Consider the following 26,795-nt stretch of genomic DNA (forward strand, 5'->3'; position numbering starts at 1 on the left):
TGGTGTCATAAGTCTCCCTTGGCGGGACATGTAGGGCAGAGAAAAATGAAGATGATGTTGGAAAAATATTTCTGGTGGCCCACATTAAGACAAGATCTAATGACTTACTTGGTACAATGTGAAAATTGTTTACGAAATAAGGAAGATCATGTTAAGAAAAAGGGGTTGTTACAGCCATTATCCACTCCCGAGAAGTCATGGAGTCACATTTCCATGGATTTCATCACGGATTTGCCTCCTGACAATCAATTTGACACCAATTTGGTAGTAGTGGATTTCTTGTCTAAACAGGCTCATTTTGTGCATTGTGCTGGTATACCAGGAGCAGGCCAGTTGGCTGAGTTATTATTGCAACATATAGTGAGATTACATGGCCTCCCAAAGAGTATTGTTTCAGACAGGGGTTCTCAGTTCACTTCCAGTTTCTGGCGTGCTTTTTGTCGACTTTTGGGAATCAACTGTGCTCTATCCACCAGCTATCACCCTGAAACAGATGGTCAGACAGAAAGGGTGAATCAAACACTTGAGCAATATTTGCAAGGGTATTTGGGAGATGGGAGAGAATCCTGGGTGCAGGCCTTATGGTTGGCAGAATTCACATACAACAACACCTTTCATAGTTCGCTGGGAATGGCTCCTAATGAGTGTCTGTATGGTCACAAGCAGAATATGATACCTGAACATTTGCCAGCGGTAAACATGCCAGTGTTACAGGAGCAGACACAGTTGCTTCTGGAGGTCAGACAAAAAGCACAAGCCAATTTGGAGCATGCCAAAGGACAATATAAAATACAAGCTGATAAACACAGGCAGGACAGCCCTAAATATCAAGTGGGGGACAGAGTGTGTTTATGAACTCGAAATGTATCTATGATAGCATCACGTAAATTCATGCCTAGATTCATTGGGCCATATACCATTATTCAATGTGTTTCTGAAACTGCTATGAAATTACGTATGCCTAAGAATTTGGCTATACACTCGGTGTTCCAAGTATCTTTACTTAAACCTGAAGATCCCGGGATGACGACTAAACGGCCTCCAGCAATAATGAAAGAAGAACAAAAGGAATATGAAGTAGAACGAATCTTGGATGTCAAGAAACGGGGCCAGAAGGTTTGGTATTTGATTCAATGGAAAGGCTATGGACCGGAGGATTGTTCTTGGGAGCCGGCAGGAGCTGTACATGCTCCTCGGTTGGTCACACAATTTCATATGCAACATTTTTCCAAGACCGGCCTGAGGAAGGGCCGTGGGAGAGGAGGTAATATTAGGAAAAAGGGCTGGAGCAAGAAAGGCGTGTGTAAAAGCACATAAAAACAGGAACTCTGGAATAAACTACAACTCCCAGCAGCACTTGGGAAGGTTGTAGTCGAAAGCCGGGCGCCCGTGGGACCAGCTGTGAACAATCAGCAACAGCATAAAGGGTCAAACGGCGTACGGCAGGTGTGGCTTATTTTGTGTCGGCAGCAGGAGACGGGCGTGTCAGGACTACGAGGTGCGGTGGCTGCAATACGCTCTATGAGAGAGCACAGACCATCAGCTGCGGCGGCGAGCGGAAAGTGAACGCAGTAACTGTTGCATCCGGGACGGCTCAATGGACGCCCCGGACATGAGATAAGTACAGGGAAGCTGTCTGAAAACATTGGGCGGCGGCGGGCGGTGTGTTTCATTGCTGCCAGTTACGGGCGGATTTCTGCTGTGTCCGGGTCGACTTGCGGGTCTCCCGGACTTAAGATAAGTGGGCACAAGGGTTCCGTGGGCATCCGTTACTTCTTTTCAAATGTTGATTATGCTGGATACAATGCACGGCATTTCACGTGTCCAGTAATATGTGCGGGTTGGAGTTTAATCCGTTTTGAGTATGGAAGGACTCTGCTGGGAGTGTAGGAAAGACTCTGCATTCTAAAAGGGATATGGTGCCTTCATTTATGTTTTCAAGTCCACGTTGCATGTCATGTTTTATGTTCATTGCTTATACGTGCCTGATGGCCATGTGTTCTTGTCTATCATTGTGATCATTGTGTGTGCTCAACCAGTTTTCTAGAGGCAATCTACTTACCATTTGATATGCGTCTTGTAATGTAGTCTTGTATCTCATGAACCAGATATACATGTAGTAAGGTGTAGATAGTATTCTGTTGCAAGTACCCTGTGAGTCCGACACGTATTAAGAGTTGTCAAGACACAGGGATGGATATGTAAAATTTGGTATGAATGCTACACGTACAGAGTGTTACAAGTAGAGAAATAGGTAGGGTGTTTTCCCTGTGGTTTCCCCTTGTCCTATCCAAACTAGGTGTTCCCTCAACCTCTTTCTGGTGTTCCTATACTCCCCTCCCCATCCACAACCTCTACCTAACTCCTCTTCCCCCCCATTGGCTGCCACGTGGTGTCCTGTTTTATACTATCAGGCACCTGTGCCAACCACGGGTGGAGGGTTGACTTTCATTCGGCTTTTGTGGTTCGGGAGAGTGTGTCGAATTCTCTCCCCTCGCATTGACATTACTCCTAGCCCTATTCTTCCTCGTTCCAGTGTGTATGAGACATTACTTGTGTATAAGGCACTCAGCCTTATACACAAGTACTGGGGTGAGGTAGAGGTACATGGAGGTAATGCCCGACTTAGCTACCTGTAATCCTTATTACTCCTAGTCCCCCTCTTCCTCATCCCAGTACTTACCTATGAGGCAAAGAGCCTCATACGTAAGCTCTGAGACCAGGAAGAGGGACGTGGAGGTAATTCTGGGCCAAGGAGCTGATTTTGGAGGTTGCGGTAGGGATGGGAGGGAGAGGGGATGTGTGGGGGGCAGGATTGTGCAACAAATCATAATGGCTGTCCATGTCCAGGCTAAGCAGGCATGATATGTGGTATTAGTGGCTAGAGAGGCATTTTGGTGTGGCAAGTCTAGTCATTCCTCAGTTTGGTATTATTTTTTTTTTAACTGGGCATTTCTGATAAAGCAGTCCTAGCCATTTCTTACTGTGGCATTGTATAAGTGTTTCTAGGCGCGACAAGACAAGGGAGGGAAGATAGAGGCAGGAAAAGACAAATGATCTTACTAGGCCTTGTGTCATTCAGATTGTGCAAGTGCGAGACCGAGAAGTGCAAGGGGAAAGGGAGAGGGGAAGTGCAAGGGAGAGGGGAGGGAAAAACAGGGCCGCAATGCTCTGAGTAAGTGCAGCTAGGGTAGCGCGGCTCTGGGTAGTGCAAGGAGAACAAGGGACTGTAGGGTTACAGTTACAGCCCCTAAGTGCGTGGTAGGCCTAGAGGCAGTGTAAGGGTGACTGATCAAGAAAGAGTCTGAACTCAGTGAGACTCTTAGGGTAGCCAAGCAACCAGATGGTACAGCAGACAGGTAGGTCAGGTAGGCCAGCAGGGGAGGGAGTGAGAGAAACCAGAGGGGAAGAGGAAAGTTTTTAGCTGTTTCTGGAACTTCAGGTGGTCCGGCTCAAGTTTGAGAGGACCAGGGAGGCTATTCCAGAGGGAGACACCTGCAGAGGAGAGAGATTTATCCCCAAGACTCTGCCTGGGGAAGTGTCTAACCCTTAGAGAGTTGTAGGTAGCTGCGCAAAGGGCTCAAAAAGGAAGACATTTTGGAAGAGAGCATTGGGTGTAGTGCGGGCTCGTGCCCAGATAGCCTTGTGGACAACGCAAAGGGTCTTGACCTTGATCCTTGCAGCAACTGGGAGCCAGTGGAGAGATTTCAGGGCTGGAGAGATACGATCCCTGGGCTTGAGTCCAAGGATAAGTCTTGCAGTCCTGTTCTGGATTAGTTGCAGAGGGTGGGGAGTAGAGGAAGCAGATTGAGAAAGAGGCTGTTGCAGTAGTCCAGCCTAGAGAGAACCAGGGCTCTGGAGACAGTGAGCTCTGGGGGAAAGTGAGAAAGGGAAGAGTCCCTTGGAGGAGGAGCAACTGGTAGTGGGACTTCTTGGCGACGTGCGAGATGTGAGGAGAGAAAGAGAGAGTGGAGTCAAAGATGACACCAAGATTGTTTGCCTCACAGGAAGGCGAATGAAGAGTGCCCAAGGCGGGAGGCCAGAGTGAGAGAGGAAAAGCAGGGATAGGAGTCGAAATGAGAAGGATCTCCATCTTACTGACATTAAGGCAGAGATTGTTGGAGGCACACCAATCCTGAATCGCGGATAGACAGTCAGGAATGAGCGAGAGAGGAGAGGAGTCTGAGGGAGCCTGAAGGAAAGCGGAGTGACATCCACATAACACAAAAGGTAGAGGAGAAGGTAGAGATCAGGTGGGTCAAAGGCGTCAAGTAGAGGTTGAAAAACCAGGGTGAGAGGATGGAGCGGAGACAAAGGGACCAAGTTGGACCTGGGAGGGGCTGTCCAAGAGGAAGGAGGTCAGCCACTCAAGGGCCTGATCTGTGATGCCCAGGTTCTCATGGAGTCGATTGATCAGGATGGTGTGGTTGACTGTCGAAAGCAGAGGAAAGATCAAGGAGGATGAGGGCAGAAGGAATGCTGGAATCAAAGTTAGAGAGCAGATCTTCACAGCTGTTCAGGAGAGTTGTTTCTGTGCCTCTGGCAACTCTGAAGCCAGACTGAAGTTCATGTAGACAACCAACAGATTCTGTGTGGAGATTAAGCTGGGAGATGGCCAGCTTTTCCAACAGTTTGCCCAGGAAAGGGGTGATGGAGATTGGGCGATAGTTTGCAGGGTAGGCAGAATCGGCTGAATGCTTCTTGAGGAGTGGGTGCAAAAGGCAGTGCTTACGGGGAGAGGGGAACGTTCCAGTGGCGAAAGAGTGATTACAGAAATCGGGCAAGGGTGTCAATATGGTCCTTGATGGTTCTGGAGGAGCAGGGGAGCACCTGTTTGGATGACACTTTCATAGATCAAATTTACAAGGGGGGTCCTGGGAGTCTCTCTGCCAGACATTAGTCCTGGTTACGAGAGACTTACCCAGAGTCTTTAGCTCACTATCTTTCACAGAGAAGAAATATCCCAAACATATCAGTCTTTGTCCTGCCCTGGGGCAGTCCAGCACTGAAATGCTAGGAAATTCTCCTCTGAACAAGAGTACCAACAGCATCCCCAGACACGTGTTTCGGTCTGGTTGGACCTCATCAGTAGGGAGGAGCTGTGCCTCTCTAAGAATAGTGAGCAATGGGTCCACGTCTGGATTCCCCTAGTAATTTAGGGTGAGACCCAAAGTTACTTGAATATGTAAATTGACAAGGGGGGTCCTGGGAGTCTCTCTGCCAGACATTAGTCCTGGTTACGAGAGACTAACCCAGAGTCTTTAGCTCACTATCTTTCACAGAGAAGAAATATCCCAAACATATCAGTCTTTGTCCTGCCCTGGGGCAGTCCAGCACTGAAATGCTAGGCAATTCTCCTCTTAACAAGAGTACCAACAGCATCCCCAGACGCGTGTTTCGGTCTGGTTGGACCTCATCAGTAGGGAGGAGCTGTGCCTCTCCCAGGACCCCCCTTGTTAATTTGCATATTTAAGTAACTTTGGGTCTCACCCTAAGTTACTAGGGGAATCCAGACGTGGACCCCTTGCTCACTATTCTTAGAGAGGCACAGATCCACCCTACTGATGAGGTCCAACCAGACCGAAACACGTGTCTGGAGTTTCTGTTGGTACTCTTGTTCAGAGGAGAATTGCCTAGCATTTCAGTGCTGGACTGCCCCAGGGCAGGACAAAGACTGATATGTTTGGGATATTTCTTCTCTGTGAAAGATAGTGAGCTAAAGACTCTGGATATGTCTCTCGTAACCAGGACTAATGTCTGGCAGAGGGACTCCCAGGACCCCCCTTGTTAATTTGCATATTTAAGTAACTTTGGGTCTCACCCTAAGTTACTAGGGGAATCCAGACGTGGACCCCTTGCTCACTATTCTTAGAGAGGCACATATCCACCCTACTGATGAGGTCCAACCAGACCGAAACACGTGTCTGGAGTTTCTGTTGGTACTCTTGTTCAGAGGAGAATTGCCTAGCATTTCACTGCTGGACTGCCCCAGGGCAGGACAAAGACTGATATGTTTGGGATATTTCTTCTCTGTGAAAGATAGTGAGCTAAAGACTCTGGGTAAGTCTCTCGTAACCAGGACTAATGTCTGGCAGAGCGACTCCCAGGACCCCCCTTGTTAATTTACTTTCATAGATCAGACTTGTCTAGAAACCTTGTCAGGTGTTGTCAGAGAGAAAGAGGAGAAAGGAGGAAGAGAGGTAGTGTCATGGCCTCCAGTCAAGGGGCCATTACTTCCTCATCTCCAGGGTCCCATTGGACCCAGTCCTGGCGCCTCTGGCGCCAGGCTCATTTAAAAGTGTGCTCTGCACACTCTATGCCAAGGGCGTGTGCAGCTGGGCCGGGCGTGGCCATAGAACAGAACTGGAAGGCACGTGCTACAGTCCCAAAGAAGGGCAAGGTGGAGTCAGTAGGTGGTGCTAAAGGGAGGCGCCTGAGCCAGCCTATATAAGGCCATCCAAACAACGTGCCTTCGCTTTGCGTTTTTCTGATTTCAGCAGCGTAACACTCTCTGCTGTCTTTACCTGCGCATCACTGGATTCCTGCAGCCCCACCCTGAAGATCCATCGCTGAGGTCGCTCCTTACCTGCAGTCTAACGCTACATTGCCGTGCGCGCCTTTCACCCCAGCTACTCCATCACCAAGGGCGCTCCTTACCTGCTGCCAGCCGCTACATTGCTGGCCGCGCATTTTACCTGCTGCCAGCCGCTACAACGGTGAGTGCACTTCTTACCTGCAACTCATTGCGGACGGAGCCGGACTCTTCTTCTTACCTGCATTCCATCACGGTCGGAGCCAAAGTCTTCTTTCTCACCGGCATTCCATCACGGTCGGAGTCTTCATCCTGCAACCGCGAATCTTCATCGAGAATCCAGACACCATTCTTCATAGTCGGCCTGCACCTACGAGGAAATAAGAACACAACAGGTTAGAACTCATATGCATATCGAATGCACGGCTGCAACATACAAGAGACTAGAGTTCCATTATAAAGACCAACTTACCTGTCACTGTTGAAACTCCATCGCCTCTAAGGTCTTCCGGACTCTCTTTGGTCCTGATTCACTACTCCCTACATATGGAAATGGAATGAGACATTGCAAGAATTATCATTAGACGAAATACAGTCTAATTGAACAATAGTCATAAAAAAAGACTTACCTTCTAAGTGGATTGGTCGCAGCTGGTCTGGATCAATACTCCCACGGACCAGTGAAGTAACTTGGTCCTTTCTACGTGACCCTGCTAGAATAAGCAGGACGGATAGCTCAACATTACAAAATTACAGGTGAGCTTATATAGGAAAGCACTTGCACACCGTACTTGTTGAGGGAAGTCACAATATCCCCATTCCATTTTCATTGCTTCTCCTCACTCAGGGGCAATACCCATCTCCCGAGCCGCAGGTCCAACCGCTATCTGGAGGGGAAGGCGATTACGAGGAGTCAAGTCAAGGGAGGGATCCAACCATGCCCCAACGCTCCCGCGGAGACCAGGTGAGCGTAACCAGCTTCGTGGTGAGTTAAAGGACGTACTAGCTCAAGTTGTTAACCCACCTGAATGCTGTGCAGACTATATCAACCTAACTGTGCAGTTAGATCACCGATTACAGGACCGGAAAATGGACCGCACAAGGGCTGAGTGACGATCAGTCTACATAAGGCCTTGGGACCCTCAGACCAGGGGTCATGAAACCCCTGAACCTATGCAACTAGGGTATTATGGACTCCCATTTCTAAAGCTGAAAGAGAAAAACTAAGACAACAGCAGCTTTGTTTATATTGCGGAAAAGCTGGACATTTCTTACGGGATTGCCCTACAAAACCTCCCCAAGAAGGTGGTAGGTGCCACAGACAATGAACAACAAAGACAAGGAACAGGAGCCAGAAAACTGGGACGCCCGGCAAGTGTAGAGGTCCATTTGTCGAGCGAAATCAAGAAAGTTGTAACAACCCCACACCTGGTGATTCCAGTACTAATAGCCCACCCCCAACAACCACCGAGAGTACATGCTCTAGAAGCCTACTTCGATAGTGTTGCGGTGGGAAATGACATCAATCAGGGGTTGGCTGCACGGATAGGCCTCCCACTTCAGCAAATACTGCACTCGCAAAAAGTCACTGCCGTGGATGGCTCTCGCTGTCTTCGTCAGAGCCAGTAACTCAACAAACCGACGAGGTAATGCTGACATGTCAGGATGGTCAGCTGGAAAGCATTTCTTTTGATCTCATAGGGGGCCCCCAGTTCCAAATGATTCTAGGAATGCCGTGGCTGGAAACCCATAACCCAAGGATCGACTGGCGCACCAGAAAGCTGACCTTTCCTCGAGAATGCACCAAGAGCTGCTACCTTAAGGATGTGAGGAGATTACAACACAAGGAGAAACCCATCCTGGGAATATCGGGCTCATTGCCTGCCGAATATCAAGACTTTGCAGATGTGTTCCAAAAGGAACAAGCCAACACCCTACCACCACACAGAACTTACGATTACCAAATTGATCTGGTCCCTGGGGCACAAGTTCCCTGCAGCAGAATCTATGTACTGACTGAGCAGGAAAATCAGCATTTACGAACATATCTGGATCAGTATCTAGCTAATGGGTTCATCCGCCCATCCAAGTCTCCAGCCTCCTCAGCTCTCTTTTTCGTACTGAAGAAAGAAGGGGACCTCAAGACCTGCATAGATTATAGGGCGTTAAACCAGATTACCGTAAAAAATAGGTATCCTCTGCCACTCATTCCTGAGCTACTCGACCAGGTAAAGAATGATGCTCAAATCTATAGGAAGTTAGATCTACGAGGAGCTTACCACCTGGTCAGAGTGAAAAAGGGCGACGAATGGAAGACAGCATTTCAAACCAAATATGGGCTTTTCGAGTACCAGGTTATGCCTTTTGGGCTATGCAATGCACCAGCCGTATTCCAGTTCTTTAGGAACGACGTACTCTACGAACTGCTAGATGTCTGTGTCCTTGTTTATATCGATGATATCCTTATTTATTCGGCATTCAAAGAAGAGCATGTGGGCCATGTAAGAGCCGTTTTGGAAAAGCTCTGTAAGAACCAAATTATTCGCCAAACCAGAAAAATGTTTTTCCACGTTACAGAAGTCGAGTTCTTGGGCTTTATGCTTACCCCACGAGGGGTACACATGGATACTCGTGAAGTGGAAGCAATTCTTCAATGGGCATCTCCAACATCAATCAAAGGACTGTAGAGCGTACTCGGGTTTGCCAATTTCTATCAGCGGTTTATTTCGGGATTTTCACAAATCGTCCACCCCATCACCTCTTTGCTAAGAAAGAATAAAACATTTTATTGGACCTCTGACGCTGAAAAGGCATTCTAGGAATTGAAATCGGCTTTCACTTCAGCCCCTGTTCTCCAGCATCCTCGACCCAATTTACCTCACGTAGTTGAGAAAGACGCCTCCGATGTGGCCATGGGGGCGGTGTTATCACAGAGAGACCCAGACACCGGACAGTTACATCCTATAGCATTTTGGACCCACAAGTTTGCAGCACCTGAGAAGAACTATGCTATAACCGACAAAGAACAATTGTCAATCAAAGGAGCCCTTAAAATCTGGAGACATTACCTCCTGGGGGCTAGGCATACTGTCACCATTATCACGATCGCAACTTGCAGTATTTAAAGACAGCCAAGGTCCAATCATCTCGTCAGCTTCGCTGGGCTCTCTTCTTCGCGGAGTACGATTTCATAATCACGTACCGACCTGGAGTGCAGAACGGAAAAGCTGATGCTCTGTCACAAATGGGCGATAACCAGGACGCATTCATACCATCAGAACCAGTACTCATTATTTCGGAGGAACGAATTCAGAACCAGATTGCAGTAACCACCTGCTGGGAAGAATTAAAGACCGACCTCCAATCGCAAACGGATCAGACCGCCCAACAAGAATGGTTGAATAAGGGAGATCAGTACTCTGTCATGGACAACTTACCCTATTTTCAGGGGAGACTATACATTAAGGATAAAGAAACCCAAAACAAGATCATCGCCAACTACCACGACTCACTAGTGGAGGGACACCCCGGGATTACTAAGACACGGGCCAAGATCAGGAAGAATTATTGGTGGCCAACTTGGGAGAAAGGATGTAGCCCAATTCATTGCGACCTGCGTATTCTGCGCACAGCAAAAATCTCAAAAGACCTGCCCCGCAGGACTATTACGTCCCTAAATGGCACACTTTATTCCACTAAAAGGACTTCCTACTGCTGGAATCCTGGCCACCGTGTTCCTAGAACAAGTAGTCAAATTACATGGCTTTCCCCTCAGTACTGATCTCTGATCGGGGGACACAATTTGTCTCAGCCTTCTGGAGAAGTTGCTGCAAATTGACCTCTGCCTTTCTACCAGTCACCACCCCCAAACCGATGGTCAAACTGAAAGGACTAACCAGACACTGCAGCAGTACCTGAGGTGCATACTGCAACAGACCGAAGGATCCTGGAAAGATGTTCTTTGGCTAACGGAATTTGCTCACAATATCTATCCACACAAGCACGGGACAAACCCCATTCTACATCATGAATGGTCGGCACACCCGGACATCTTCCTTTGACCCACTAGATGAGCTAGAAATGCAGACAATTACCAACCTACATAAAACAATTACTCAAACCTTCAAGGAAGCAACCTAGAGCTTAACTAAAGCCAAAGAACAACAAAAGAAGTTTGCTGACCGGCATAGAAGGGAAGCTCCACACTACCAAATCGGAGATAAAGTGTGGTTCGTGGCCAGAAATATCCCGCTAAAAGGGCCTCGGGTCTTCCGCCCAGGTATCTTGGCCCTATTCCATCAAAGCCAACATCAACTCAGCCGCAGTAAAGCTAGAGCTAGCTGACAATTTGCGAATCCACCCTGTATTTCACATTTCCTTTTTAAAGCCTGTGAAGCCCGAGACAAGAATTACACAACCACCGGAACCCGAAATTATCGAAGGAGAACCTGAGTATGAGGTTAAGGACATCCTAGACTCTAAAATGGTGCAGTCAAAACTGTACTACTTAATCGACTGGAAGGGTTATGGACCGGTTACCAGTCAAATGGTCGAAAACATTTGGTCGACAGACAATTTGGTCGACACCATTTGGTCGAATGCCAAATGGTCGAATTTTTTTTTTTTTTTTTTTTACCCATTTTTTGTTTTTTTTTGGGGGGGTCCCCCCCCCAACCCCCTTTTTTTTCCCCACACGAAAACCCACAAAACACATATATATATATATAAAAAAAAAAAAAATTCGACCATTTGGCATTCGACCAAATGGTGTTGACCAAATTGCAGTCGACCAGTTGATCGCACTTGGGAACCTGTGGAGTTTATCAATGCACCTCGACTAATCAGGCGGTTTCATCGCAATAACCCCACCAAGCCTGTACCAGGGAGAAGATTGCCCGTGAGAGGGGCTTTGCGGGGGAGTGCTGTCATGCCCACCATTCAAGGGGCCAGTCCTTCCTCATCCCCAGGGTCCCACTGGACCCAGTCCTGGCACCTCTGGCGCCAGGCTCATTTAAAAGTGTGCTCTGCACACTCTATGCCAAGGGCGTGTGCAGCTGGGCCGGGCGTGGCCATAGAACAGAACTGGAAGGCACTTGCTACAGTCCCAAAGAAGGGCAAGTTGGAGTCAGTAGGCGGGGCGAAAGGGAGGAGCCTCAGCCAGTTTATATAAGGCCAGCCCTTCCACGTGCCTTCGCTTCACGTTGTTCTGCTTTCAGCAGCGTAACGCTCTCCGCTGTCCTTACCTACGCATCACTGGATTCCTGCAGCCCCATTCTGAAGATCCATCGCTGAGGGCTCCTCTTACCTGCAGTCTACCGCTACATCACCGTGCGCACCTTTTACCCCAACTACTCCATCGCTGAGGGCACTCCTTTCCTGCGTCCAGCTGCTACATCGTTGGGCGCGCATCTTACCTGCTGCCAGCCACTACATCGCTGGGTGCGCTTCTTACCTGCAGCTCATCGCGGCCGGAGCCGGAATCTTCTTACTACCCGCATTCCATCACGTTCGGAACCGAAGTCTTCTTTCTCACCGGCATTCCATCACGGTCGAGTCGGAGTCTTTACCCTGTAACCGCGAATCTTCATCGAGAATCCAGACACCATTCTTCATACTCGGCCTGCACCTACGAGAAAATAAGAACACAACAGGTTAGAACTCATATGCATATCGAACACACTGCCGCATCATACAAGAGACTAGAGTTCCATTATAAAGACCAATTTACCTGTCACTGTTGAAACTCCATCAGCCTCTAAGGTCTTCCGGACTCTCTTCGGTCTCGATTTACTTCTCCTTACCTATGGAAATGGAATGAGACATTACAAGAATTATTATTAGACGAAATACAGACAGTCTAATCGAACAATAGTCATAACAAAATACTTACCTTCTAAGTGGATTGGTCGCAGCTGGTCTGGATCAACACTCCCATGGACCAGTGAAGTAACATGGTCCATTCTACGTGCCCCTGCCAGGATAAGCAGGACGGATAGCTCAACATTACAAAACTACACGTGAGCATATATGGGAAAGCACTTGCACCCCGTACTTTGGCACAAAAGGGTTGGGGAAGTCACGATATCCCCACTCCATTTTCATTGCCTATCCTCTTCACTCAGTGGCAACACCCATCTCCCGAGCCGCAGGTCCAACCGCTATCTGGAGGGGAAGGCGATTCCGAGGAGTCAAGTCAAGGGAGGGCTCCAACCGTGCCCCAATGCCCCCGCAGATTGTTAGGGAGAATTCTCATTTCATGGCTAATTTCCCTTACATAGTGAGTCCCTCACCAGCTTTGCTGGATCTCTGGAGTTGTTTCTTTTCCACTTGGTAAGAGTGTGAGCTTTTCCCCCACTCTTACCTGTGTTTTGCTATGTGTTTTTACCTGTTTTTGGGATTGTGGGCTCTGGAGTACACCACTTCAGTAGCCCCCTTATTTGTGTGTGTCACACAGCACCTTCTGTGCAGTGGCACAGGGTTGTCGTTTAGACTTCCCACCGACTCCATTTCTGAGGTGACTACTGTCCCCCAGAAAAGGGTAAAGTTACCATTAACTTTAGTCAAAACTAACCACAGATCCAGTACACCCCATTTTACATGGAGTACTGGAAGGGTTAACTCTTAACTCTTTTCATCTGTACCTCTTAGAGCATTGTTTCGCTCTTTTAAAATTTAGATATGGCTGGTGGCAGTGGTATCTACCCTAACTTTTCTACCGCGATTATATTAGATAAACGTGGTATTGTCCTTGCCTATTATATTAGCCTCGAACATAAACCCGCTTGACCAAATTGTCTTTCTCTTGGCTCTGGTTGAGTTTATTCACCATTTCTTTTTGGTAAAGTCCTTCTTGTGTTTTACTTTGCGTGGCAAACTAGGTTCGCCTTCTTTGTTCACTGTCTTTTGGCGGGCTTCTACCTAGAAGCCCTCCTCAAGGCACCTGGGTTTCTAGGTGGGCTGAATGTGAGGGAGGGGTGTAGTCACCCCCTGCACAGGGTATCCTAGAAAACCCAAGTCACACTTTGTCATGATTGGCCAGGGCAGTTGTCCGGGCTGGACAACCCCCCTGCTGGGTGATTGACAGCCAGGCTGTGTGAATGGGGGTTTGTCGCATAAAAGGCAGGTCTCTTGGGCTAGAAGTCAGAGAGTCGCCACTGGAACTACAAGGAACCGAAGAGAAGCAGGGAGAACGACGGCTGCTGCAACTACCCCGTCCCGGTGAAGCCCTGCTGCAGTCCTGAGCTATCTGCCCTTCAACGACTAAGAGGAGATCCAGTCCGGAGTCTTCTTCCCATGAGCCTGGTGGGGATAACCAGCTTGTCTTCCACAGCCAGAGGATCCTCTTCCTTGGTCGAAATCACTGCACACAGCTGTAGTGGTCCAGAGAGCCATTTGAAGAGCCTCTCCTGTGTTTTTAAGGAGCGCACCTTTTATTAGTTGTCGCTGCTGCCGGCTTCATCCCTGTGTGGTGCAGACCCCCTTCAGACGTCCTCCTTCACAACAAAGCTCCAGGAATCATGGGTCTGCGGGAAACCAACAGGAACAACCGCCAGGGCACCAGCTGCAGCATTGGAATAAGGTACTGTGTTCTGCTTGAGGAAACTGATGAACCCCTTTTCTTCATTTCCAAGGCTTACCCTTGTCTTCCCTCCTTCTTATAACTTTTGCTCCCGAACATTGACAATATCAAAGTACTCTTGGCCACGTTGAATCGTGAACTATCTGACTGTGTGATCTTTGGCAACAGGCCCCGGTGTCACTTGACGCTGGCTCCGGCCCTTTGACTTTTGAACTCTTGTCTATGAGTGTTTCTCGATTCTGTCTGCCTAACCAAAATATTGCCTGTGATTTTTGCCTCCAAACTCCCTCCGAGTATCTCAGGTGCTAAGTGTGTTTTTGCCCCGGTAACATTTCATGTCACGGATACGCGTTTAGTTAGTAGACCGAAATGTCAAAAAGTGATCGCAATCGTATTCGCGGTAACGTGTTTTGTGTATAACACCGGTTCATTCAAACACATGGTACTTACCTTGAGACATACTGTACAAAGTGAATTGGTTAGTTGTAGTATATTTAACGTGTGTTTTTTGTTTAAGTTTAATAGAAGTGTTATGTTGATAACAAATGGTTTAAAAATAAATGTACTTATATTTTTCTACCTGAAACCTTGAGTCAGTGTTTGCTTGAGTCACAGTAATTGTGGTCCCTTTGTGTAATCTCTGCTACTGCTCATATACTCTTGAGATAAGCCTGGCTGCTCCGCCACTGCTACCAATCTGACATAGTAGTACAGGCTTGTACCAAAGGTAAAACTTTTATTGCCACCTGTAGTCTTAATTGTGTGTAGTGGTCCCTAAGGGCACTGCACAGGATTCTGCCTAACACAGAGACCAGGTGAGTGTAACAAGTAGAGATGGCCAAAGGGGGGCCGAGAGAGGAAGAGGGAGCGGAAGAGGAAATGGAGGACAGGATGTCCTGAGTTTTAGCAGAGAAGTGAGATGACAGAGCAAGACAGAGGGCCTGGGAGGGAACAGGAGAGGTAAAGGCCGCAACAGGATTGACCAGTTCCTTGCAGATTTTAAAGAGTTTTGCTGTTTTGTTAGAGGCCACAGGCTCCAATGTGTGTTCTCTTCTTGATGAGTGTTATTGCTTCGACTGGCATTTTGGTGCAACCAGTCTAGGTATGTCTAAATGTGGCCTGGCATGCTTTACTGTAACATTATTACATGTCTACAGTGGTCTACATGGTGCAGCCAGTTGGACATGTTTTCATTGTGGCATGGACTATTTAATAGCAAAGCATTAATGTTCCTGTGCACTTTTGGTGACTTGCATCTATTGGATTGGTTTTACCCTACAAAATATTTGCAAACACTTTGGCTTTTTAGCCAGTTTTTCTCAGAAAGTGTGCTGTATATCGCATTAAAACACATATTTATATCTTTTTCCTAGTGCAGTGTGTGGCATATCCCTTCAGCAGCATGTTCGTGCGTATTGCGCAAGCGTGATAATCTATGCCGGCCCGGAGTGTGGCGCAACCCGTGATTTCTTGCCGATTTGGGGGGGCCCTCAGCATGGCTCGCAGGGGGGCCCTCACGTTTTATGTTACGCCACTGATAAGGAACAGAAGTTATTAAAAAAGGACATATGTTCACAACATCCATACTTTCCCCGTACTAACATTGTGTACATAAATCCCTGTGGTAAATGTGCATTTGTATACAAAATTGGGGAATTTTAGGCCAAATCTTTCATGTTTACAATTACCAAAATGTGTCAGCAAGGCAAAACCAGGTCCCAGAGACTTGGGGTTTGGATTGGAATATGACGCACAAAATATGTAAACCTGTGTATCTGATTTTCTCAGAGGTTGGAACTGCATAAATATGCGTTTGTGGCAAAATTAGATTTTGGGTCCAGTAGCTATGGGAGGTTTCTAAACACTGTAAAAATCACCCCATAAAAATTACATCCTTTTTCTGTTATCCAATCAGCGAAGAACTAGGAGGAGACTTCTATCTTGCCCAATCCTATTATTAGAGGCGGGAGTAGTAAGCCTGCCCCTGCCATATACTGTAGTGATGTCATCTGGCATGATAAATAAGGGCCCCTGACAGCACACAGACACTGATTCCTGACTTTCTTCCTGAATTCCTGCCTGGTGTCCGGTTCCTGATTTCTTCATCCTGTTTGATCCCGATTCCAGATTTTCATTGCAAAGCCCAGGCTTATTCATTGCTGACCCCATTTTCAGCTAGGACTCAAATTCTAAAAAAATCCCAAAAACCCAAGGGAAGCATCCTGATCCAGCCTGGCTTGCTGCTCCTCACTGCATGCTGCTGCTATCCTACCCTGATGATCTGTAGTATCCAGTAACCAGAAGTGCTACCCGGTATCCGGTCCATGCCCACTGATTTTGTCCGGCTGTCCTGTGTTAGACCAGATCCGTGTGGTGATCCAGAACCCTTGACGGTCCAAAATCCTAAATTAATATTAGGATTTAATAGGAATCATAGAAAACCATAGCATACCTTGTCCTATCCCAATCTCTAAACCATCCTATCCTTACCTTAATAACTTGTAACATTGTCAGAATCCTTACTGCAATCCTGTCCTTGATTTATCTTGCTAAGCACCATTTCTTTAGTCATTTGTATCTTGTGTAAATCCCAAACTATCAATCCTATTTCAAGTGATCCGACTGGTTTAGCCAGGGCGGGCGCTGAGGATCTGGGGTTGAAGTCATGAATCAACTGTAGAGCTTACTGTGTCCCTCTTTGGTATTCTAGCTGGAATCCTCTAGTATAGAGTAAAACTTAGATTAAAACTATTCTTGTGCAAACGAAGTTTTTCTGTTTTCACTACCCGATTTTTCTAAAAACACCTCTTATTCTACATTGCATAACTCCCTCAGTTTAATAGCTAGAGACCTCATTTCAATTCTTGAGTATACCTAAGACCTATAGCTACACCGCAAACCACACTTTTTATTAAAAACCGTTTGGTTAATTTTAGGCCGGAATCAACATTTTTGCAAAGTTTTACACGTGTTATTTTTATTCTAAATTGTTTTAAACCTTCCACTCAGAATTTGAATTGTTTACTTTTGTTCAAATTATTGCTTATAACTGCTAGTATCTTTCCAATGTTGCTCCCATAGAAATGTGTACTGATTTAGGGATTTTTGCACACTTTCAGTGCTTTATTCAGCCATTTCCGAGTGTCACTTTAACATTGCAAGGGTTCAAATCCGTTTTTCTCTCTTGTTTGGGGAGGGAAGATTGGATTCGAATTCTGTTTATTGTTCCTCATTCCTGATTACCTGCTGCTTCCTGATATCTATTTAGAATTGATTCTTTGTGGGTTGAGCAAACATTGCTGGGAGAAATTTTAACTTGAGTGCTATCTTTTCAAAAATTCTAAGTGTTCCTATTTCTCTGGTGTTTTCGATTTGGTGTTGCTAAAGAGTGAATTTAAGTGCATTACATACCTTTTTATTTGTTATTGTCACCATATTGATGATTGCTGCCCCATATATTAAAAAGTATATGTTTGATTTGAATTTTGAATAAATAAATATTACCTTTACCAACCAGCCTGATTCCTGGTCCATCGTGACCCGGGGTATTTGAAATATGGGTGTGATATGAATGGTGTATCTCTCAAATATTGAACCTACATATATAACAAAGTAAGCATTTTGGTTGTGCGCTGCATACTAGGCTGAGACCAGGGTGTATCACCTGATTGAAATTCTTAACAATCAGGACAAGGCTGCAGTGTTGAAGGACGCAGGTGTTTGGCGACGAAGGGGTCTGCGGTGCAGACAGTGAGTGCGGACGATTCAACCTCCTGTTTGCAGCCGCCAGGTAAGAAGTTGGGGAGTTAGCTTGCTCTGCCCGTCTTAGCGCTTCCGACTGTGCCTCTCCCCTGACTGAGCTGCCCCCCCCAACTCCTGTGGCCTTCGCTTCTGCCCTTGCCCCTTGCTGGGTTCATCCCCCTTCCCTGTTTCCTACCTGCGCTGCCCCTTTCCACCCCTTCTTGAATTCCCCTCACGCCCCTTCCTTCCTAGTCGCCCCCCTGCATCCTCTCCCTGCATGGCCCCTTGCAATCCTTAATCGCTTGTGCATCTGCACCCTTCCATCCTTACCTGTTCATGCTGCGCGTCCTCGGCCTGTGTGGTCCCTTGCAACCGCTGATCACTGGTGCTTCTGCACCACTTCCATCCTCACCTGCTTGCGCTGAGCGTCCTCGACCTGCGTGGTCCATCGTAATCTAGTGATCGCGTGTGCTTCAGCACCCCTTCCATCCTTGGCTACGCTCGTGCCTGCGCGCCCACTGCCCATGTGGTCCCTCGCATTCCCTTGATCGCGTGTCCCTCCGCCCCCTTCCATCCTTTGCCATGCTTTCGCCTGCGTGCCCTTAGCCTGCGTGGGCCCTCGCAACACTTGATCGCGTGTGCATCACACCCCTCCATCTCCAGCTCGCCAGCACCCACGTGACCCCCCTGAGCATCCGTGCTCACCTGCGGACCCTTACCCTCGCCTTCCCCTGCCCTGTCCCTCCTCCCTACCGCTTCCCTGTCCTTTGGCATTTTGCTCTGTGCTCTGTTGTGCTCTTCCTGCCTCTTGGTTTCCTTCATCAACTGCTCTGTTTTTGCTGTGTATTGATCTGTGTTCTGCTGTGCTCTTCCTTCTTCTAGGTTTTCCTCCAGGACTGTTCTGTTCTTGATGCCTGCCTGACTTGATTGCCGTTCATCATACTTCCTTGTGTTCTGTTGTGCTCTTCCTTCTGAGCCCTTTGCTTTATTCCAGTTAATTTTTTTACTACTTGTTGTGTCCTTGACCGTCTCGTCTGCTTGCACCCCCCTTTGTGTCCACCCCCAGTGTCTACCCCTTCCCGTTCTTTCCCACTCCTCACACCCATCCCTCTCCTTCTCTCCTCTTTCCCCCACCTCTGCATCCTCAATGGTGCTCTCTGTTTCTCCTACCTTCTGAAACTGCTTCTCTATTGACAAGTCTGCCCTTCTCACTAAGTCTGATATGAAGAAGTTCAAAAAGGATATCCTGGTCTCCAACCCAGGCCTCCCTATCGCTGATACCTACACCATCGCTTCCTCCAGACACACCCTCACCGACATCCTCTTTGTCGTTACTTCGCCAGTCCTATGGACTCATCAAACAGTCTCTGTGCTCTCTCCTTTTTCTTCCTCCTTCATTAATGGTGGCACCCGGTGCGAGGCCCTCCTGGCCCCCTTCCACTCTTCTAAGGTCATCTTGAATGTTTACCTGAATAACACCGTCTTAGTCCAAGGCCCTCAGGCCAACCTCCTCCTCTCTGACAGACACTTCCCAAACCTTATCAATTTCCTTTCCTCTCCTGCTGTCCCTTCTCTCCCTTCTTTGGCTGCCTTGCCCACCTCCCACCTCCCCGAGGCGTCTCTGGCACCCTCATCCTCCTCCTCCATATCAGCTACCGTGCCCTCTCCTCCTCCTCCTTCTGCCCTCCCTTGGGCTCCCTCTAAACCTCTGCAGGGAGTACCTCTGATGTGTACCGCTCCCCGGAAGTCTTTCAAGGGTGGCAACCTTCTCCACATCACCATTCTCAACTCTCGCTCAGCTGTCAAACACTTCTCTGACATCTGCCGCCTCCTGGAAGAACTCGACCTTGATGTTCTTGGTCTCACAGAGACATGGTTCACGGCTAGCTCTGTCACAACCTTTGACACTTTTCTCCCTGATGGCTACAAGATCCACTCCACGCCCAGATCTAACCGTTCCGGTGGGGGTGTAGCCTTGATCTTCCTGGAGTGGATCCCTGCCTCTATCATTCCGATGCAGGTCTACTCCTCCTTCGAATGCCTTGTCTGTAGGCTCTCTCTCCTGGCCACTCTTACTGTGGCTGCTATCTACCAGCCACCTGGTCTGATCACCTCCTTCTCCGAGTGGGCGGACCTCTCCTCCTCCCTCCTGGCCTTGACCACTCAACTCCTCCTCCTCCTCTGAGACTTCAACATCCACCTCGATGCTTCCTGTCCCTCCACTGGACTCTTTTGCGACCTCTACGACTCTCTCTCTAATCTTCCCTCTGGCCCGACTCACTCTGCAGGGCAAACTCTGGAGGGTCTGATCTCTTCAGACCTCCCCCCTCTAACCCTCTCACCACTCCTCTCTCCTGGAGTGACCACTTTCTCCTCTCCTCTCCTCTCGTCTCCTCTCCTCTCCTCTTATCTCATCTCTCTCTCCCTTTACCCCCTCAGGTCGAGCCAACCCACACACTGCCACCCACCTTTTGGGTCATCCGATCCACGATCCGTGTGTCAGTTGAGGCTTTTCGCCACTCTCTCTCCACCTCCTGCACCTCTGGCTGACTCACATCCTGACACAGCCCTCTGCAAGCTCCACTGTTCTATCTCTGATACTCTTGATGCACTTGCCCCTGTCATGAGGATCTGCTTGAAGCCCAAAGCCAAGTGCAACTCCTGGTATGACTCAGACCTCGTCATGCTTAAACGCAAGTGTAGGGTGGCTGAGAGGAAATGGCTGGCATCTTGTCTTAGTTAGTTAGTCCATTAGGAGAGGGTGGGTCCTTCTCCACTCTCAGTTCCCGTGATTTAGGAGGCCTAGTCTCTGTTGCCACTGTGGGAAGCAGGATATATATATATATATATATATATCCCTCTCCCCCTCTACCCCACCCCGTCCCGGCTTCTTGTAGTGCGTCTGCATCTTGTGGAATCTGGATTGTGTTTCACTCTATACGGTTGATCACAGTTGTAGTTGATGGGTAATTCAACGCTCTTTTCTGCATTCCAACTCATTTCCTCAAACCTCGTTTTTCAAAAATACAAGAGGAGACTGGCGTGTAACTGTTTGAGGAATGGCATGAGCAAAGAGTGGTCTGCACAGAAACATATCAGCACAGAGGCCGTATGGGGTTTCAGAAATTGGGGCCTTCTCAACTGCCACCATCCACCTCATGCATAGGACTCGCTCTGGATTTCTCCCAGATAGGCCTCCGACTCCCAGCTGAGAGGGTTTACGGCCCCCTTTCAACAAGGTCAGACTAATGGCCTTGTCATAATTTACAATAGACACAAACCACAAAAGCAAGAAACTCAGACAATTTAATAAAAAATAAAAAACACAGACAAATGAAAGGGTTCATGAACACAAGGTAAAGTGACTAAAACACAGTGAGGACAAAAGAGCAAATATGAATCAACAAGTACCAACAAAATACTGGCCAAAAGAAAACGCCAAAACTCCTCAAACACAAGTTGTGAGCCTGCCCTGTACACTCCTGCTCTTACAGCTTAGAGCTTGTAAAAGAAAAGCAAGCTGATCCTTCCCCCAAAGGCCCCAAATCTCAATGAAAGCTTCACCAATTCCAACTGGCCCACAGAACTAGATCTCCCCCACCAAACTGTTATGGGCTGCTGAAGAATTCCACAATAGAGAGTCCACCAAACCCCTACCATGGGACTGAACTGCACCATGAGATTGGCCAGGTGGAAGTTTGCCCTGCCTTAGTCCTAGCACCAATAGATTCCACATTGTCCCGCATCAGGTTTGATTAGCTCAACTTTACTCTACATTTGTGTCTTCTACGTGTTTTCTTTCTTGTAAAAATCACTAATCTGATTCAATCAAGTAAATAACAAAAATTAAAAATTAGCTCATACAGCTCGGTGTTATTGTTGGTGGGATTACACATTACACATAAAGGGCTGCAATTTCGAGAATCCAGTCTCGGTAACAGATCCAAATGAGGTACTCGCACAAGACGTCAGTTAAACTGAAATCCCTGTTAAGAAGTACAAGTCAAATCCTTCTGAGGTCATGGTGTCTTACCTTTACAGATTAATGACGGCGTCTCCCAGATGCCCTGCTCCGTGCAGGCAGAAACATTGGTTCCCGTGTTGCTGCGGAACCCCTCCACACAGCTATATTGAGCTTTGCTTCCAAATACTGTGGTATATCCCATAGCAATCTTGCTTCTGGCAACCACTGGAGGCGGCCCACAGTCTATCTCTGCAAAACACAATAATAACAAACCACTTTGGAGTATGAATTGCGTACAATGCGTTAATGACAGTAAATCCACATATTTAAATCTGGGGTGGGACTTACTCAAAAAATGACCATGTGATTACAATGTGCAGAATCAAAATAAACCATTTCAGAAAAGATAACATTTTCCATAAAAGCAATAAAAACAATAGCAAATCAGCACAATACACTAGAAAAGTATTATTTTAAAGCAAATTTAACTTAAAGGGTTGATATATGTTTATGTTTATTGTGTTTCTATAGCGCTTTATGCCAAAGTGCTTTACATTATAACACGGATACAATAAAAACAGTAGAAGCAATTATATTATATGAATCAAACCAGTAATACAGCAAGTAGAACAATTTGCCAGTGAAGATAAACATGGGAAGAAGGGGTGGAGTGGGGAAGGAAGTGGGAAACACGAAGTGGAATAAGCTGAGGGCGAGAGAGCAGGAGAGGGGATTTAAGAGGAACGCAGCAGGGAGAGAGAGGTAATTAGAGAGGGGTAAAAAGGGGGGGAGAGGGGAAGGTGGAAGGAGGGGATAAGAGTATCAAGGGGGAGTGGAGAAGAAGATATTTCAAGGAGACACGAAAGGAGGAATAGGTGGGGATGGAACTGATATACTGATATATAATCAGTAATGCATAATAATAAAATACAGACTATACATTTAAAAACAACAAATTAGTCAGATAATTGAAATTCAAATGTTTTCCTTATTTTGAAGCAATGGACCAAAAAAGTTCAACAGTCAAACATGCAAGCAGAGAATTACATATACATAAAACATCAGTGCGGGACCGCACAGTCTAATGTGCATTTTGCATAGTAAAGATAAAAGAAGCCCGTCATACAACAACATGCATAATATCTTCAGCAACATTATGACCACATGATCATTTATCACTGCTCGTAGGAGGATTTTCCCATTTCCTGGGGCTGTGCTAATGACATTAAATAACTAATACAATAGGAGCACAAAGAACAGGGTCAGTTATAGACAACCCAGGGGCATAGGTCAGGGCTGTTATGATTGGAGGAAGCTTTCAGGGCTTTTATAATTACATTTTTACTGAAATTTGGAGGGGTGTGCAGGTCAGATGTTAGGAGAGCATCTACTGGTTGATGACGAATATTAGGATGAGTAACCATGTTCCGGCGTTAAAAAGTGCAGAAATGGTTAGTCCACTCTTGCTGCTGGACCTTACAATTGAGTCCTCTTGTTGGGTTAGGTTCAGATGTGCCTTGTGCTACCATGCTCCAGAATTTAGGGTAATCCCTCAAATTGAGAACCTGGTTTAATGTTTCCCAGTCTTGGTCCGCCACATACTGTATCCCTACCCAGATAGCCCTTTTGTATTCTTTCCTTCTCACCGCTATGACAGAGGCAATTGTAGGCTGAATCGTAAGTGAAGGTAATAATGCATTGTGATTTCAAAGTAAATAAACAGTGTGGCTAAACAATAACCACATTCACTTACACTTCCAGAATTTCTTTAGTTATTTTAAAAAACCTGAATGTGTTATGTTTAAACATGTGTACAGGACATGGGACCAAAGGGTTACACTGTTTCCTAACAATAACTTAACCAGCAGGATTGTTACTTACAAATTAGAACAAATTTACCTTTAACACATATGGCATAAATTAAAGTTACTCACTGTAGTGACTAAAGTATTCATAGTCCCTAGTCCCCTTTCCTCCATCCTGTGGCCATCCCCCAACATGGGGATGGCACAGGAACCTTTGGCAGTGAAAAATTGAGCTTCTCCTTTAAATTTAGTCCAGCGCGTGGGAGCACGGCCCAGGATGTGGGAAGGCCCCTTAAAGTCTCACCCTCCGGCACCTCACCTCAGTCCCCTTTTTAACACATATTGGACGCTTTAATACCTGGCTATACTGAGTACATAAGCCACTGGCATACAAGCGGGGGAAGGAGGGTGGGACGTATGGAGAAAAGGGGACTAAGGACTATGATTACTTTAGTTACTATGGTGTGTAACTTTAATTATTCATAGGTCCCGTCCACTTTCCTCCCTCCTTGTGGGTGATTCCACTGAACAAGAGCATGGGGTGGAGCTGTGACAACCTGCCTCATATCAAGGACGAAGCAAAAAGGTTCTTCGGAACCACCTGACTGAACTCTGCATCTTGCCTGGATCTGGTATATAGGGAATAGTGCTTACAGAACGCCGACGGAGTGACGCAAGTAGCCACCCTGCTGACGACATCCCAAGAAGCATGTCTCTGAAAAGCGATTACCGTGACCTTAGCTCTGACCGCATGGGCATGAATCCCCGCAGGAACCGGTTTGCCCATAGCTGTATAGGCCTCCGAAATGGCCTGGAGTATCCATGGGGCGAAAGAATCTTTGGAAGCCTGGGTTCCGGGAGATGGGCCCCCAAACATGATGTACAATGCCACAGACTTCCTGAAAGATTTTGTCTGAGAGAGGTAGTACTTGAGAACCCGCTTGAGGTACAAGGAATGCAAAGCCCTTTCAGCATCGGATTGTGGGTTTGGGAAGAACACCGGCAGATAGATTTCCTGATTCAAATGGAATGAGTGAACACCTTGGGCAAGAAATTAGGATGAGTGTGCAAGATGACCTTGTCACTGTGAAACTTGGTGAAGGGCTCACTTGAAGACAGAGCCTGCAGCTCACTGACCCTGTGTGTCAAAGTGAGCCCCACCAGCAACACTGTCTTTAGTGTCACCAGCCTGATTTCCACCGATGCCAAGAGCTCGAATGACCTGTGCTGAAAGGCAGCAAGAACCAAGTTGAGGTCCCAGACCAGATGAGGCCTGTGCCTCTGGGGAAAAAGCCTGGCCAACCCCTTGAGGTGGGCCTAACCACCAGCCTGGCCGCTGAGAAAAAGTGCTCTGGGGAATTCTTGTAAGCCCCAATGACCTGAGATAGGTGCGGCAGGTGTTCGCCCAAATGCCAGAATGAGCCAGATGTGCGGAAAAGGCCAGCACTTCATCCAGGGAACAGGAAAGGTGGTCAAGTCCCTTGCTGCTAGTCGAGCAGCAGAATCAGGTCCACTTGCTCTTGTACTGGGCCTGCATAGAGGGCCTCATGGCCTCCTGAATGATGACCCAGTTGTCCTCAGAGAACTGAGCATGGTGGATTTTCAGCTGTTCAGGAACCAGGCCGCTAGGGCCAGCCTGGCCAGGACGGGTGCTCCTCCACCCCGCCCTGCTGCATCAGGAAGTCCCTGCTGGGGATCGGCAGGTGAACCAGTCCCTGAGCGCACAACTGCATTAAATCTGATAAAACAAGCCCTTGAAGGCCAGTGCAGAGCGATCAGGATGAGGCTGCAGCCTACCAACGTCCAGAACTTGCAGAGGGCCCGCAGGAGCAACAGAGGAGGAGGAAACGCATACCAACCTGCGTCCGTGCCAGCAGAGCTGTAACACGTCTCCCAAAGACCCCTGACCCCAGCCCAACCATGAGACAAACCGGGGCACTTGGAATTCAGAAGAGATGCAAATAGGTCCAGATCCAGAAACCCCCATCTCTGGAACAGGGGCAATAAGGAGTTGATGTGCAACTCCCACTAGTAGGGGTTGAACCCCTAGCGGCTGACCTGGTCTGCTTCCATGTTGCTGTTGCCCAGGAGGTGAACAGCTGAAATCCAAATCCCTTCTATAAGGGCCCATTCCCAGATCGTCACTGCCTCATGCACAGAGGAGGGGGGGCGGGTGCCACCCTGCCTGTTAATGTAACACATTGTAGTGGAGTTGTTGGTCCTGAACAGAACGGCAGTGTCCCTGATCAGAGGCAGAAAAGCCATGGGCGCCAGGCCCACTGCCCTGAGTTTGAGGAGATTGATATGCAGAAGTGCCTCTGCCCTGGACCATGCGCCATGAATGGAGTAGCCCTCCAGAGTATCCACCGCCAGTCCGACAGCGAGTAATCCGTTGTCACCACCAGAGCAGGCTATGGTCAGGTAAACAGAGCTCCCATTGCCACATTGCAGTCCACCAGCCACCAGTGAACATCTGGGAGGAGGACCAGGGGGATTGAGATCTTGTTGGACTGGGACCCCGTCTCCTGGTTCCAATTGGCTGCCAGGTGGAGCTGGAGACGGCTGATCTTGAGGCGGGTGTGTTGGACCGTGAGCATGGAAGATGCCATCAGTCCCAGAAGGTGCTGGAACCACCATGCCAAGGTTGACGAGCTGCCCAGAAAGTGCCCTATCGCCTTGCGGAGGGAGAGGAGTCTCTCAGGCTTGGAGAACAGCCGTGTCCCAGCGCACTCCAAGCAACACCAGATCCTGGACAAGAGTCAGCTGCGACTTCCACCAGTTGAGGGAAAAGCCCAGCTGGTGAACATCTGCCAGCCATTGGCAGGAGTGCACTGCACCCTCGGGAGAGAGGGCCCCGACTAGCCAGTCATCCAGATAAGGGTATAAGTGATGGCCCTCCAGGCAGAGGAGATCAGCCGCCACATTCATCAGCTACGTGAACACACGAGGAGTCGAATTGAGGACGAAAGACAGCACCTTGTACTGTAAGTGTTATGACAATAGTGAACTGCAGAAATGTCCGATGCGGCTGGTAGATGGGGACATGAAGGTACGCATTCTTGAGGTCTAGGGAACACATTCTCTCCCCTGCACACAGAATCTGCTACGTGGGTGAGAGTAATCATATTAAAGCGTTGGAGTGTTAAAGACAGGTTGAGAAATTACAGGTCCAGT

General features: G+C 47.8%; 1 protein-coding gene across 2 annotated transcripts in view; it reads right to left on the reverse strand.

The window, feature by feature from the left end:
* The window catches only part of SUSD1 (sushi domain containing 1), a 1,292,988-nt gene that overhangs the window by 832,334 nt on the left and 433,859 nt on the right, over positions 1-26,795 (reverse strand). For both annotated transcript variants that reach the window (XM_069630622.1, XM_069630623.1), the window contains exon 5: positions 21,886-22,065. In XM_069630622.1, coding sequence (XP_069486723.1) covers positions 21,886-22,065 — 180 coding nt within the window. The remainder of the gene's footprint in view (positions 1-21,885; positions 22,066-26,795) is intronic.

This window comes from Ambystoma mexicanum, chromosome 6q, assembly GCF_040938575.1.
Source record: "Ambystoma mexicanum isolate Mex_15411 chromosome 6q, UKY_AmexF1_1, whole genome shotgun sequence".
NCBI lineage: Eukaryota > Metazoa > Chordata > Amphibia > Caudata > Ambystomatidae > Ambystoma > Ambystoma mexicanum.